This window comes from Natator depressus, chromosome 15 (assembly GCF_965152275.1).
Source record: "Natator depressus isolate rNatDep1 chromosome 15, rNatDep2.hap1, whole genome shotgun sequence".
Classification (NCBI taxonomy): domain Eukaryota; kingdom Metazoa; phylum Chordata; order Testudines; family Cheloniidae; genus Natator; species Natator depressus.
The window spans coordinates 299,714-314,913 of record NC_134248.1 but is presented as its reverse complement, the minus strand read 5'-3'; the positions used below and the strand labels follow the sequence as shown (position 1 = coordinate 314,913).

General features: G+C 49.9%; 1 protein-coding gene across 3 annotated transcripts in view; it reads right to left on the bottom strand.

Annotated features, from left to right (window-relative positions):
* Positions 1-13,378, bottom strand: part of PES1 (pescadillo ribosomal biogenesis factor 1) — a 31,242-nt gene extending 17,864 nt beyond the window's left edge. The window contains exons 1-6 of one of the 3 annotated variants that reach the window (XM_074973092.1): positions 13,286-13,378; positions 12,493-12,572; positions 7,049-7,202; positions 6,087-6,196; positions 701-872; positions 166-255 (exon numbers count right to left, since the gene is read on the bottom strand). In XM_074973092.1, the coding sequence (XP_074829193.1) occupies positions 166-255; positions 701-872; positions 6,087-6,196; positions 7,049-7,202; positions 12,493-12,572; positions 13,286-13,309 (630 nt within the window). In that variant the 5' untranslated portion in view covers positions 13,310-13,378. The remainder of the gene's footprint in view (positions 1-165; positions 256-700; positions 873-6,086; positions 6,197-7,048; positions 7,203-12,492; positions 12,573-13,285) is intronic. The other 2 variants (XM_074973091.1, XM_074973093.1) reach the window with 2 other exon arrangements.
* Between the last annotated feature and the right edge of the window lie 1,822 nt (positions 13,379-15,200).

Here is a 15,200-nt window from a genome sequence, read left to right as displayed (position 1 = left end):
CAGCTACAGCAGCTTCGAGGAGCCACCCTGACCTCTCCTGGGACTCCCCCACCCCCATACTGATGGAAGGATACTAGAGCCTCCCCCCCCCCGATCTTATTCACAGGCCTTAGGGAGGTTGGGGGATGGACAGACAGACACAGGAGCAGAGCGCACGGTACTCACATCGTGGGCAAAGGCATATGGAGCAATCCAGGTGATGGGCTGCCCCAGCACCTCGGCCTGGTAATAGATCCCTTTGATGGACAGGAACACCTGGTGGGAGAGCAAAGGGAGAGGAGCTAGAGAAGGGGTTGGGGGGGGGGGGGCATGGCTGCTGGCAGGAAAGGAGACAGCCTGGCCAGCGCACTGTGAATCCTACATGCATTCAGGCCTCCTCCACCCTCCAGCAGCATAAGCAGGGCTCTCAGATCTGTACTAGGCAGGAGACTGACATCCCTTAACCCCTCGCTATCCAGGGAGTGAATTTTTTCCAGAGCACATGCTGACAACAGCATAGTGCTGCCCTGCTGCAGAAGGCCTCTCCCCCGCTTCTCCCCGGGAACGCTCAGGGCAAGCGTTAGTTGCTGACTAGATGCTCTGGAACCGAAGGCATCTCTGAGCCCAACTGCCCAGCCAGCCACACCAGGGTGCCTCTCGCCGATGCCCTCACTGCACTGCCCAGGCAGGCGAAGGGCCTGCGCTGGCAGGGGACTCTCACCTTGCGCAGGGAGCGGGAGGCGACGACGTAGTTGAGGAACTCCACGGTGAGGCGGCGGCACAGCTGGATGGTCTGCACGTGGCACTTGCCAGTGCGCGGGAAGGTGGCAAAGAGGAAGCACATGGACAGTGCGTCATCCAGGTCTCGCAGGGCATCGATGAAGGTCGGGTACCTGCATCCGCCACAGGAGAGAATCCCGGTCAGAGCAGGAGGGGGCTCCAAAGAGCAGCATCCTCCCACACCGCTAATAAGGCGGCACTCGCACCCAGCCCAGGAGTGGCCAAAAGCTGGAGCGTTCCAACAGCTGTTGGGTGGCCCCTGTGAACCAAGTCTGGGGACATCTCAGACCAGTTCTAGAGAGCAGGCTTCCTCATCCCTGAGCTCCTCACTACACAGCTGGCACCAGATCATAGAATCATAGAATATCAGGGTTGGAAGGGACCCCAGAAGGTCATCTAGTCCAACCCCCTGCTCAAAGCAGGACCAATTCCCAGTTAAATCATCCCAGCCAGGGCTTTGTCAAGCCTGACCTTAAAAACCTCTAAGGAAGGAGATTCTACCACCTCCCTAGGTAACGCATTCCAGTGTTTCACCACCCTCTTAGTGAAAAAGTTTTTCCTAATATCCAATCTAAACCTCCCCCATTGCAACTTGAGACCATTACTCCTCGTTCTGTCATCTGCTACCATTGAGAACAGTCTAGAGCCATCCTCTTTGGAACCCCCTTTCAGGTAGTTGAAAGCAGCTATCAAATCCCCCCTCATTCTTCTCTTCTGCAGACTAAACAATCCCAGCTCCCTCAGCCTCTCTTCATAAGTCATGTGCTCTAGACCCCTAATCATTTTTGTTGCCCTTCGCTGGACTCTCTCCAATTTATCCACATCCTTCTTGTAGTGGGGGGCCCAAAACTGGACACAGTACTCCAGATGAGGCCTCACCAGTGTCGAATAGAGGGGAACGATCACATCCCTCGATCTGCTCGCTATGCCCCTACTTATACATCCCAAAATGCCATTGGCCTTCTTGGCAACAAGGGCACACTGTTGACTCATATCCAGCTTCTCGTCCACTGTCACCCCTAGGTCCTTTTCCGCAGAACTGCTGCCTAGCCATTCGGTCCCTAGTCTGTAGCGGTGCATTGGATTCTTCCATCCTAAGTGCAGGACCCTGCACTTATCCTTATTGAACCTCATTAGATTTCTTTTGGCCCAATCCTCCAATTTGTCTAGGTCCTTCTGTATCCTATCCCTCCCCTCCAGCGTATCTACCACTCCTCCCAGTTTAGTATCATCTGCAAATTTGCTGAGAGTGCAATCCACACCATCCTCCAGATCATTTATGAAGATATTGAACAAAACCGGCCCCAGGACCGACCCCTGGGGCACTCCACTTGACACCGGCTGCCAACTAGACATGGAGCCATTGATCACTACCCGTTGAGCCCGACAATCTAGCCAGCTTTCTACCCACCTTATAGTGCATTCATCTAGCCCATACTTCCTTAACTTGCTGACAAGAATACTGTGGGAGACCGTGTCAAAAGCTTTGCTAAAGTCAAGAAACAATACATCCACTGCTTTCCCTTCATCCACAGATGATGCCAACAAAGCCAGGGGATCTGCAGACACCCTAGTGTGGGGTCGGAGTCCAGACCCACTTTGGTGCCATTCAGGCAGGTAGTGAATAACAAGCCCCGGCATGGACACCTACACTGGTGGCAAAGAGGAAATACACAGTGGGGAGGAACAAGATGGAGACAGCCTGGGAAGCTCACTAGTGCAAGAATAAATCATGTTCCTGCTGCCTGACTTGTGCAAACACCTGCGGCTCCCTGGCTTGTATGCTGCATGTGTTTGCATTGTGTACAATGCACGTTTCACCAACCCACGCCACATTAGCTTGTGAACATTCCCTTTGGTCTGTTTATGGTACCACCACACCTGGATTCCAGTGTCCAGCTGGTCTGCAGCCGGTGTTACTGTGATTGGCCGTACCCTGATACCTACCTTTACAGTCAGCAGGAGGAGAGGGACAGAGTCTCAAAAGATATTTAGGCACCTAGGGCAGTTTTCAAAAGTAGGCGCCTCACTGCATCGTTTGGTGCCACTGACCTTTGAAAATCTGCCCCGTAGTGCTGTCAGACAACAGGTGCTTTACACACATAGAACAAGCCCTGCAACAAAGCTCTTACCAAAAGAGATGGGAGGCAGCATGGGCTTGGGCTAGGCTGCTGATCTGGGAGTCACAAGACCTAGGTTCTACTTCTGGCTCTGCTGTGCATCTTCCCTTCTCTGGCTGTTTCCCCTCCCAGCCACTGTCTTGTCTATGTAGGCTGTCAGCTCTCTGTCTCTTATGAGGTGTTTGTACAGCACCTAGCACAACAGGGCCCTGACCTCAGCTGAGGCCTCCAGGCAACACTGGAACACAGATCAGCTCTGCTGATTACGGCACGTTGGTGGGTGCATCCTTCATGTTTCACTGCAGTCACCATGTGACTGGGCAGATCATCTCCATGATTCACACTCCTCTAGGAGTGACTCCGAGCATCATCTTTGAAATCACTATTCAGGGAGAGAAGGGGAGCCCATGACATCCTGCTAGGTATCACACAGGCCCCTGGGGCCTGGAACTTGTACTAAGGCTGTGCAGGCTCAACCCTGCTTTGCCCCATTGTCTCTTCAACTCATAAGCAGCGGTTTATAAACATTTTAAAGGCAACGATGCAGCTCACAGGAACAGCAAACTATCCTAGTGTGTAGGAAAGATAGGAAGTATGGCAAGAGACCGCCCTGGCTTAACCAGGAGATCCTCAATGATCTAAAACTCAAGACATCTACAAAAAGTGGAAACTCAGCCAAATTACAAAGGATGAATATAAACAAATAACACAAGTACGTATGGACAAAATTAGAAAAGCCATGGCACAAAACAAGATCATACTAGCTAGAAGCATAAAAAGTACAAGAAAACATTCTAAAAATACATTAGAAGTAAGAGGAAGACCAAGGACAGAGTAGGCCCGTTACTCAAAGAGGGGGGAAAACAATAATAGAAAATGTGGAAATTGCAGAGGTGCTTAATGACTTCTTTGTTTCGGTTTTCACCAAGAAGGTTGGTGGTGACTGGATGTCTAACATAGTGAATGCCAGTGAAAATGAGGTAGGATCAGAGTCTAAAATAGGGAAAGAACAAGTCAAAAATTACTTAGACAAGTTAGAAGTCTTCAAATCACCAGGGCCTGATGAAATGCATCCTAAAATACTCAAGGAGCTAACTGAGGAGATATCTGAGGCATTAGCAATTATCTCTGAAAAGTCATGGAAGATGGGAAACATTCCAGAAGACTGGAAAAAGGCAATTATAGTCATCTATAAAAAGGGAAATAAAGACAACCCGGGGGAATTACAGACCAGTCAGCTTAACTTCTGTACCTGGAAAGATAATGGAGCAAATAATTAAGCAATCAATTTGCAAACACCTAGAAGATAATAAGGTGATAAGTAACAGTCACCATGGATTTGAGGGGAGGGATAGCTCAGTGGCCTGAGCACTGGCCTGCTAAACACAGGGTTGTGAGTTCAATTCTTGAGGGGGCCATTTAGGGATCTGGGGCAAAAATTGGGGACTGGTCCTGCTTTGAGAAGAGGGTTGGACTAGATGACCTCCTGAGGTCCCTTCCAATCCTGATATTCTATGAAATTGTGTCAAACCAACCTGATAGCTTTCTTTGACAGGGTAACAAGCCTTGTGTATGAAGGGAAGTGGTAGATGTGGTATATCTTGTCTTGGGTAAGACTTTTGACACCGTCTTGCATGACGTTCTCATAAACAAACTAGGGAAATACAACCTAGATGGAACTACTACAAGGTGGGTGCATAACTGGTTGGAAAATCATTCCCAGAGAGTAGATATCAGTGGTTCACATTCATGCTGGAAGGGCATAATGAGTGGGGTCCTGCAGGGATCGGTTCTGGGTCCACTTCTGTTCAATATCTTCATCAGTGATTTAGATAATGGCATAGAGAGTATACTTATAAAGTTTGCGGATGATATCAAGCTGGGAGGGGTTGCAAGTACTTTGGAGGATAGGATTAAAATTCAAAATGATCTGGAGAAACTGGAGAAACAGCCTGAAGTAAATAGGATGAAATTCAATAAGGACAAATCCAAAGTACTCCACTTAGGAAGGAACAATCAATCAGTTGCACACATACAAAATGGTAAATTTCAGAGTAACAGCCGTGTTAGTCTGTATTCGCAAAAAGAAAAGGAGTACTTGTGGCACCTTAGAGACTAACCAATTTATTTGAGCATAAGCTTTCGTGAGCTACAGCTCATTTCATCGGATGCATACTGTGGAAAGTGTTTTCCACAGTATGCATCCGATGAAGTGAGCTGTAGCTCACGAAAGCTTACGCTCAAATAAATTGGTTAGTCTTTAAGGTGCCACAAGTATTCCTTTTCTTTTTACAAACTAAATAGGAGTCAGTGTATCGCTGTTGCAAAAAAAAAAAAAAAAAAAAAAAAAAAAAAAAAAAAAAAAGCAAGCATCATTCTGGGATGTATTAGCAGGAGTGTTGTAAGCAAGGCACGAGAAGTAATTCTTCTGCTCTACTCTTCGCTGATTAGGCTTCAACTGGAGTATTGTGTCCAGTTCTGGGCACCACATTTCAGGAAAGATGTGGACAAACTGGAGAAAGTCCAGAGAAGAGCAACAAAAATTATTAAAGGTCTAAAAAACATGACCTATGAGGGAAGTTTGAAAAAATTGGGTTTGTTTAGTCTGGAGAAGAGAAGACTGAGAGGGGATATGATAAGAGTTTTCAAGTACATAAAAGTTGTTACAAGGAAGAGTGAAAAATATTGTTCTTCTTAACTTCTGAGGCTAGGACAAGAAACAATGGGCTTAAATTGCAGCAAGGTTGGACATTAGGAAAAACTTCCTGTCAGGGTGGTTAAGCACTGGAATAAATTGCCTAGGGAGGTTATGGAATCTCCATCATTGGGGATTGGACAAACACCAGTCAAGGATGGTCTAGATAATACTTAGTCCTGCCTTGAGTGCAGGGGCCTGGACTAGACGACCTCTTGAGGTCGCTTCCACTTCTGTGATTCTATCTTGGAATGAGTCAGTCACATGAGCTGCAGTCGTGGGATTCAATGCTTGGAAGAGGCTGCCTGAGGTCAAGACCAAGCAGTGTCCCAGATACAAGTCCTACTGTTGGGGGGCGTGACAGTCCCTGGTCCAGCTGCTTGCTCGGATGGATTCTCGCTAATCAGACTAAGCCTTCTAAGTTCCAGCCAGCCCACCTTATCTGCTATACAACAACAGGGCTGTTTCACACCGTGCTATCGGTGTCCCAGCCCTGGCTATCTCCACCTCACCTCTCCTTGATGATGTGGTCAAGCTTGTAGCTGGGCTTGTTATCTTTCAGCCGCTCCACGGTGTTCCACTCGCTTTTCCCGTACGCTTTCCGGAGCTTCCGGACAAATACCTGAGCGGAGACAGAGAGGCCAGGGGGTTGATACAAGGGAATGCAATCATGTGACCATCTCCTGCACCTATCACACTTCAGGTCAAGGCATACAGCACATTCCCATGGAATGTACACAGCACATACAGCACATTCCCATGGAGCCAAGGGCTCGATTAACAGACCCAACAGGAAACAGGCCTCAAAACCTGCCTTCTCACAGCACAGCAGCACATCACGCAGTGGCAGAGAGGACTAAGGGGACTTGTTTAAGGTCACCCAGAAAGTCAGGAGCAGAGCAGGGGAAAGAACCCCGGAGTCCTGGCTCCCAGTCCACTACTCTCTTCACTGGCTCATGCTGCTCTGCCCTTCAGCGCATAGTAATAAACCAGGCACCTCCACCCACTCAGAATCAAAGCCCACTATTGCTCTCTTCTGTCAATATAAGTGCCCCACCACTAGGGCTGCGTCCTTCACACAGGCCTAAAATCCTAAGCAAAGGTCCTGTGGCATGTTAACAAGCACAGCTGGATCTACAGCAACAGACCATCTGCACCAGCAGTGACAGACTCCCAGGCAGGCTTCAGATCCGCAGCTTCCCACTCTACCAAGCCACCAGCCTAAGAAGTCACACACAGCAGCTGGTGCCTGCCTCCTTCGGTTTCCAAAGCCCAGACTGCCCATGACAAGAGCAGCCCCAAGAGCCATGGCATGTTAGGAACACGCACAACCTAATGGGAGGTGGACAGCAGCCCAGGCAAGGGAGGCCAGGAGCTCCAGAGCCTGTATGTAGAGGGGTGGTAGGGGAATGTCTTTTTCAAATGGAACAGAGCTAATATAACTCACAGGGCTCAGCTGGCCCTCTCAGCCTACCTTATACTCCCGAAACTTGTTGACGATGGGCTCATGAAGGAGGAACTTGATGTCTTTGAGGAGGTAAAAGGTCCGGGCAGCAGTGGAGCCTTTGTTCACCTTTTTCTTGTGTTTGGGCTCATGGGGGTAGATCCCCTTCAGGATACACAGACGCCTGCAACACAGACACAGAGATGAGAAACCACACAAAGACACTAGTGGCTCAAGGCACTGGTGATGGGATGCCCCTGAACTTCATTATTAGAGAGTTAAGGTGGCTTAGTGCCCTTGTACAAGGTGGGCAGTGGGTGGTAAACAAACCTCTGGAAACCTGGAAATACTCAAGCCCACCCCCTGCATGGGTCTAATGTTTGATTTGGAAAGTGGTTTGGGACATTCCCTGCAACCGACTTTGCAGGATCCGTGCTAAGTTGCCATACACAGCATTGCAGCATACAGAGCAGTAGCAGAGTTTGGAACATGCTACTCAAGGCTACGTTCCAAACAGTGTAAAGCAGCACTGGGCCCAGCAGTCATTCTCTCATAACTGTTTATAGCATAATCTGAAAAGTACTGCCTAAGTCATCATGTGCAGTCTTTCAGAATATAGATTCAAGTCCCTTCGAAGACAGCTGTGCTACCCAAGAACATAAACACACCTGTGTCACAGGCTGAAGCTATGTCTATACTAGAGACCTTACAGTGGCACAGCCACAGACATGGACCAGCCAAGGAAACGTAAACACCTATGAGCAGATTGCATGGGAGACGCAGGAGAAAAGGTACAACAGGGACCAGCAGCAGCGCCAAGTGAAAGCAAACGAACTGTGTCAGGCATACCAGAAGGTCAAAGAGGCCAACAATCAATCTGATGCCACGCCACAGACCTGAAGAGCTTCATTCTACACTTGACAGAGGCACCAACACCCCACAAACCACCGTCATGGAACAGTAGGGGGGAAATAAACACTGCTACTCCACCCCAAGGGACATTAAGGACAACAGCTTCACATATACAGCAGCCATAGCTCTCACACATCAGTGTGTGCAACTAAAATGGATATGAATGTTCTTTCCCCTTAATATATTAACGAAACAGAATGTAACAAGTTTTTATTGTATTTGCTTTTAAATCACACAGCCTTTTTTTGCATTGGTATTGCTACTGAATAACTTTATATTATTTGGAAAACTAATTCATCTTTCTTCGTTCATAGCATATGCTGCAGAGTGCCTAGCAGTTCTGAAAGCACCCACTTACTTGTTACCGTACACAGTGGGACACAACCCATAAGGTCAGTGACACACACTGTAATAACCACAAATGTACACCAAGCACCGCAAAATTAATAGGTGCATTGTCAGTATTATATTCATTGATGTACATCAAGCAGCACACAGTTCGTAACAGGCTCCAAAATAGCAGGGTCAGGGAGAGCACGGTATACCACAATGCATTACTATGGCTCACTGTTAAAGTACTACTCCTGGGGGAATTTGGTGGCAAAAAATGGAAAATTCTGACAATTTTATTTGTCAGAACAACAAGATAATCACATCAGTTTCAATTATTTTGGTAATTAATTTCAAAAATATATGTCAGCAAATATGTCTATAACAATACAGACAACAAAAAGATTCAGGAAATGTTTTTTGACAAATAGATTTCTTACTAGGTATATTAATAGAGAACTTGGAGTACACAACAATACAGAACCATATTTCCCACACCCCTCAGAAGCAGTGCAAAGGCTTGAGGGAGCCAGGGATAACGGAGGAGCTAAGGGAGAGGGAAATAATTGCTGGGAAGGGACCTGGGTATGAACTGGAGGGTTGTTGAGGGCAAGCTCTCTGTCCTGGCGCCACAGCAGCCCCTGGTGGGTGAAAAGTGTAACTGCAGAACATCTCCAGCAGAAAGTATTTTCTGCAGAGAAAAAAAAAATTATGCACGGCCCATATATTCTGCACATACACAAGGGTGCAGAATTCCCCCAGGAGTAAAGTGCACTTTCAAATCCTCCCTGAGCCATATAGCCCTGTTGAGCTCTAATAGCCCTTGTTCAAATTCAGCAGACAGAAGTCCACCTCTGCCCTCCATCTCAGCAGCAATTTCCTCCCCTTTACTTCACAGATATCATGCAGGACATGGGCAGGCAGCTACCATCATTGGGAATTTCCCTCCCACAGATCTAATCTTGTCAGTAAACACCACCAATGTCCCTTCAATCACCAAAAAGCACATTCAACTGTCATTCTCCACCTGCTGAGCCGATAGCTGAATCTCTCCTTGGTGCTGTTGAGGTAGCCGGTGTACAGCTTCATAAGCCAGGGGAGTAAAGGGTAGGCTGGGTCACCTAGGATCACTATTGGCATTTTAGCATCACCAATGGCAATCCACCAGTCAGGAAATAAAGTCCATGCTTGTGACTTTATGAACAATCCTGTGTTCTTAAAGACATGAGTGTCATGCCCCTTCCCTGAACCAGCCTACACTGATGTCAGTGAAGTATGCCCAGTGATCCACAGCGCTTGCACAACCATAGAAAAGTAGTCCTTTCTGTTGATGTACTCTGTGGCAAGGTGGTCTAGTGCCAAAACAGATGGCACGCATATAACCCTACGACTCCACCACACGTCAGGAACCCCACTGCTGCAAAGCCATCCACTATGTCCTGCACACTGCTGAGAATGACCTGACCAGTAGCAATCCTGCATTACAAATTTCAACAGTGCAATCCCCACTCGCTTCTCCACTGTCAGCACAGTTCTTAGTTAGGTGTCCCTGCGCTGAAGGGCTGGGGTGAGCTCAACAGTTCTAGGAATGTGGCCTTGTGCACACCAAAGTGCTGCAGCCACTGCTTGTCATCATAAGCCTGCATTTTGATGCGATCCCACCAGTAAGTGTTCATTTCTCAGTCCCAGAATAGGCACTCCACCACGTACAGCTGCTCTGTGATCAACAACCCTGAATGGGTTCACTCTATGTCCCACAGCAATCTGCCCTCCAAGACGTCATCTTGTTCCCCGCTACAGTAACTCCTTGCATAACGTTGTAGTTACGTTCCTGAAAAATGCTACCTTAAGCGAAACAATGTTAAGTGAATTCAATTTCCCCATAAGAATTAATGTAAGGGGGTGGGGGGAGAAGGGGGAGGAGAGGTTTAGGTTCCAGGGAAATTTTTTTTGCCAGACAAAAGACTATATTTTTATATTTATTATACATACACACATATACATACACACAGGATAAGTTTTAAACAAAAATTTAATACTGTACACAGCAGTGATGTGAAGCTTGGTTGAAGTGGCAGAGGGTGGCGTATTTTCCAGGGAATGCCTTACTGCTAAATGATGAATAGCACTTGACTGAGCCCTCCACACACTACAAGCCTCACACATTACAAGGCAGCACGAATGGAGGGAGGGGAGACAGCATGACAGAGAGAGACAGAGACACACACCATGTGTGAGAGAGAGAGAGAGAGAGAGATGCGCATTGCCCCTTTAAGTACACTGACCCCACTTTAAATACACTGCCTTTGCTGTAGCTCACGAAAGCTTATGCTCAAATAAGTTTTTTAGTCTCTAAGGTGCCACAAGTCCTCCTTTTCTTTTTGCCTTTTTAAGTAGATCTGCAAGTTGAGACAGCAGCTGCTGCCAGCAAGCTCTCTTCGTCCTGAGCCCCATCCTGTCTCCCCTGCTCTGGGGAGATGGGGGCCAGAAGCAGTGGGAAGGGGGACACCCAGACATTAGCACCCCTCTTCCCCCACTGCACAGCAAGCAGGAGGCTCTCGGGAGCAGCTCCAGGGCAGAGGGCAGGAGCAGCACAGGGCAGTGGGGGGAGGGACAGCTGAACTGTCCGACAATTGATAGCTTGGTGGGCAGCTGCCACACAAGAAACTTAGGGGAGCTGATAGGAGTGCTGCCGGTCCACCCTGGTTCCAAGCCCCCACCAGCTCGCTCCAATGGGCTGCTCTTTCTGCAAGCAGTGGACAAAGCAGGCAGTCCCTTATAAACAACGTTATAAGGACAGGTTTCAGAGTAACAGCCGTGTTAGTCTGTATTCGCAAAAAGAAAAGGAGTACTTGTGGCACCTTAGAGACTAACCAATTTATTTGAGCATAAGCTTTCGTGAGCTACAGCTCACTTCATCAGATGCATTCTGAGCTGTAGCTCACGAAAGCTTATGCTCAAATAAATTGGCTAGTCTCTAAGGTGCCACAAGTACTCCTTTTCTTTTGACGTTATAAGGGAGCATTGAGCAACTTTAAACAAGCATGTTCTCTAATTGATCAGCAACAAAACGTTAACAGGGACGACTTTAAGTGAGGAGTTAATGTACTTTAATTCCTCTTGAGGCTCTGTAAATACCGAAGGAGCATGCGTCCTGTGCTTGCAACACTCATGCCAATAGGCAGAGCTGTACAGGCTCCGTGATTCTGTCAAAGGTGACAAACAGCAAGGAAGAGGGCTGTACAGGGCATATATATATATATTTTTAAAGACGTGAAAAATTATGGGAGTTAGATAACATTATGGGAAGGAGAGAGTTGCATACTGTGAAGTTGACCCTTGCTGCCAGCCACCCCTGGGCGACTTGTTTCTGCTTCACCATGCATTGCCAAAGCTTCCCAAGAGACAGTGCTACTGGACTACCCATGGTGCACCACACTGTACACTTCGACATGCTTCCCAGTGCAACACATGAGGATCTGAATCTCTTTGGTGCATCAGTTGGGCTTGGCCAACCTGGAGTTACAAGTTTTACCCTTAATAACTTTCCAATATGGCTTCCGTGCACAGAGAGTGGGTACCATGTACTAGCTGAGATAGATTCTGAGCAACTGAGTTCAACTTGGGGAGGATCTAAAGTTTGAGCCCCAGGTATGTGCAAAAAAGGGTAGAAAAATGGTGGTTTTGTAAACAGTTCACTACGGGCTTGTCTACACTGGCAGCGCTTTAATGTGGCTTGGGTAGTCACAGCAAGCGATGGGAGAGAGCTCTCCCAGAGCTCTAAATAAATCAACTCCACGAGGGGCGTAGCTCCCAGCGCTGGTGCACTGTCTATACCGGCATGTTACAGCGCTGAAACTTGGAGCACTTGGGCTGTGTTTTTTCACACCCCTAAGTGAGAAAGTTGCACCGCTGTAAAGTACCGGTGTGGACAAGCCCTAAGACCAGATGCTCACATCTCTTTATATGCTTACTAGCAACCTTAACACAGAAAACAGACTGAACTGGCTGAGAGGAGCAACATATATATACATAAGCAAACAGAATCCCCTTTCGCCTCTAGAAGAGGAACGCTGCAGGGCAGGACTATCACAGATTAGCAAAGGAGGCTGGACAGCTCTTGCACTGTAAGTCACATTACACAGGAACAGAACAAGTCAATATCCAAGGCTGACAATTCAACATTTTTCAGCTTCTCTCACCTCACTTGGAAACCCTAAACCATTCCTTACCTGAAGTCTGCGAGGCTCAGCTGCAGTTTCTTCCGGGCCTTGTTTCTAGTGATGTAGTTTGTGGCTGATCCCCTCTCGTACTTAGGAAGAAACAAGGACAAAGATTCATTAGCTGCACAGGGGACAGAAGTTTCCTTGAACTGGGATCACCGAGCACAAGGAAAACTAGTGACTGATTCAGAGAAGGTGAGGTGAGTAACTCAGTATAGAGATTAAGCAGACTAATCCACACAGGATCCGAGATACAGAAAAAGAGGCTCACCTCCCAATTGGGGATCCTGTAGAGAACAGCTACCTAGGATCCTAGGAATCTATCGATAGCAGCAATATTCTGTGGATTATTACCTGAGCGCAGGACATGCAGCAGGAACCCACAGCAGCTGAGACAAGAAAGGATTTACACGAGGTGCCCTGACACCCAGCGGAGAGCGATCTGTGGGCACCCTAGGAGCCGGCAAGCCCATACCACGAGGGGCCCTAATGCGGGGGGGGGGGGGGGGACGGGACACTCCCGCTGGCTACCGGGTGCCGGCACGTGGCCCGCCCGCACGGAAAGCAGCGCCCGGGGCAGCAGGCCCGGCCCGCCGCAGACCGGGGCCGCCGCGCTGCTGGCAGCGAGCGGCGCCCCGGCACGCCCGGGAGGAGACCGAGCCCGGCCCGCGGGGACCCGCTTGCTCAGGCGGCTCCGGGGCGAAGCGAGCTCGCGAGCCGCTGCCCAGCGCGGGGGCCGAGCCGCGACGGGCCCAGGCAGCGGGGAGGGGCGAGGCGGCGCAGCAGCCCCGCGGGCCGGTACCTTCTTCTTCTCCAGGCCGCCCATGGCTGCGGCTCGGCGGCGCGCTCGCGGGTCTCCAGGCGGCTGCTCCGACTGCTCCCGCGTGGCGCGCGGCGCCGAGGACCCCACGGGCCGGGGCTGCCTCTCGCTGCCTGCGCGGGCGGCACCATCCGAGCGGCCCTGCGCCAGGCCACCGCCTCGCTCCCGGCGCGGAGCCTGCAGCGCCGCCGGCCCGGGGCGCGGGGAGCCTCAGCAGGGCAGCGAGGGGCGCCCGCGCGCCCCTCAGGCACGAGTCGGGCAGACCCTGGGCTCGCGGGGCCTGCTGGGAAAGGGGTCCAGAGACTGCGCAGGCCACGCTGGGGGGGGGGGGGGCAGGGCTGCGCGGGGCATGCCGGGAAAGGGGCGGGGCGGCCGCTGCTGTGGTTCTATAGGGACGGTCCTGATCTGGGGCCGTGGGAGCGCGGCGTGTCCACACGGGCGCCTGTTACCCCGCCCCGCCCCGCCCCCCTCGCGTTGGCTGCCCCGTCGCCCTGCCCCGCCGGAGTCGCCCGGGGGCTGCGGACAAGGGGCGGGGAGCGGCTCTGGGCGTCTCGGGGGGGCAGCCGCCTGCGGAGGTCTGAGCGCTGAAGGCAGCTCCGGCCGCGGCGTGCTCGGCGCTGCCCCTCTCTGCTGGGGCCGTGAGGAGAGCCGGAGGGGGCGGGGACTTGCGCGCCTTGGTGGCAGACCTGCCGCTCGCTGTGGTTCATGAGGACGCGGCGAGTCCTTACGCCTGGCCCCAGGTTTTTACCAAAAATAGTTTCCAAGTTTCAGTTAATTTACCAGTATTTTTTCCAAAGCTGCATGCTGACAAAGGGCCATCTGAGTTGCATATTTTAGATGCTAGAAGGGTATTAACATATTCTTTAAATAGACCTAAAGGGTTTAGGAACTCATCTTTGTTATTTTTTCCTATTCTAAGAATCATATGAGTTATGATCATAGAATCATAGAATGTTAGGGTTGAAAGAGATCTCAGGCGGTCATCTAATCCAGTGAAGGACCAACACCGGCTAAATCATCCCAGCCAGGGCTTTGTCAAGACAGGCCTTAGAAGCCTCTAAGGATGGAGATTCCACCACCTCCCTAGGTAACCCATTCCAGTGCTTCACCACCCTCCTAGTGAAATAGTGCTTCCTAATATCCAACCTAGACACCCCCTTGCCCCCACCCCACACTGCAACTTAAGACCATTGCTTCTTGTTCTGTCGTCTGCCACCACTGAGAACAGCCGAGGTCCATCCTCTTTGGTACCCCTTCAGGTAGTTGAAGGCTGCCATCAAATCCCCCCTCGCTCTTCTCTTCTGCAGACTAAATAACCCCAGTTCCCTCAGTCTCTCCTTGTAAGTCATGTGCCCCAGCCCCCTAATCATTTTCATTGTCCTCCACTGGACTCTCCCGTTTGTCCACATCCCTTCTGCAGTGGGGGGCCCAAAACTGGACACAATACTCCAGGTGTGGCCTCACCAGTGCTGAATAAAGGGGAATAATCACGTCCCTCGATCTGCTGGCAATGCTCCTACTAATACAGCCCAATATGCCATTGGCCTTCTTGGCAATGAGGGCACACTGCTGACTCATATCCAGCTTCTCGTCCACTGTAATCCCCAGGTCCTTTTCTGCAGAACTGCTGCTTAGCCCATCATTCTGCAGCCCATATCAGTACATGGGATTCTTCCTTCCTAAGTGCAGGACACTGCACTTGTCCTTGTTGAACCTCATCAGATTTCTTTTCGCCCAATCCTCCAATTTGTCTAGGTCACTCTGAACCCTATCCTTACCCTCCAGCGTATCTACCTCTCCCCCCATCTTAGTGTCATCTGTGAATTTGGTGAGGGTGCAATTCATCCCATCATCCAGATCATTAATAAAGATGTTGAACAAAACCGACCCCTGGGGC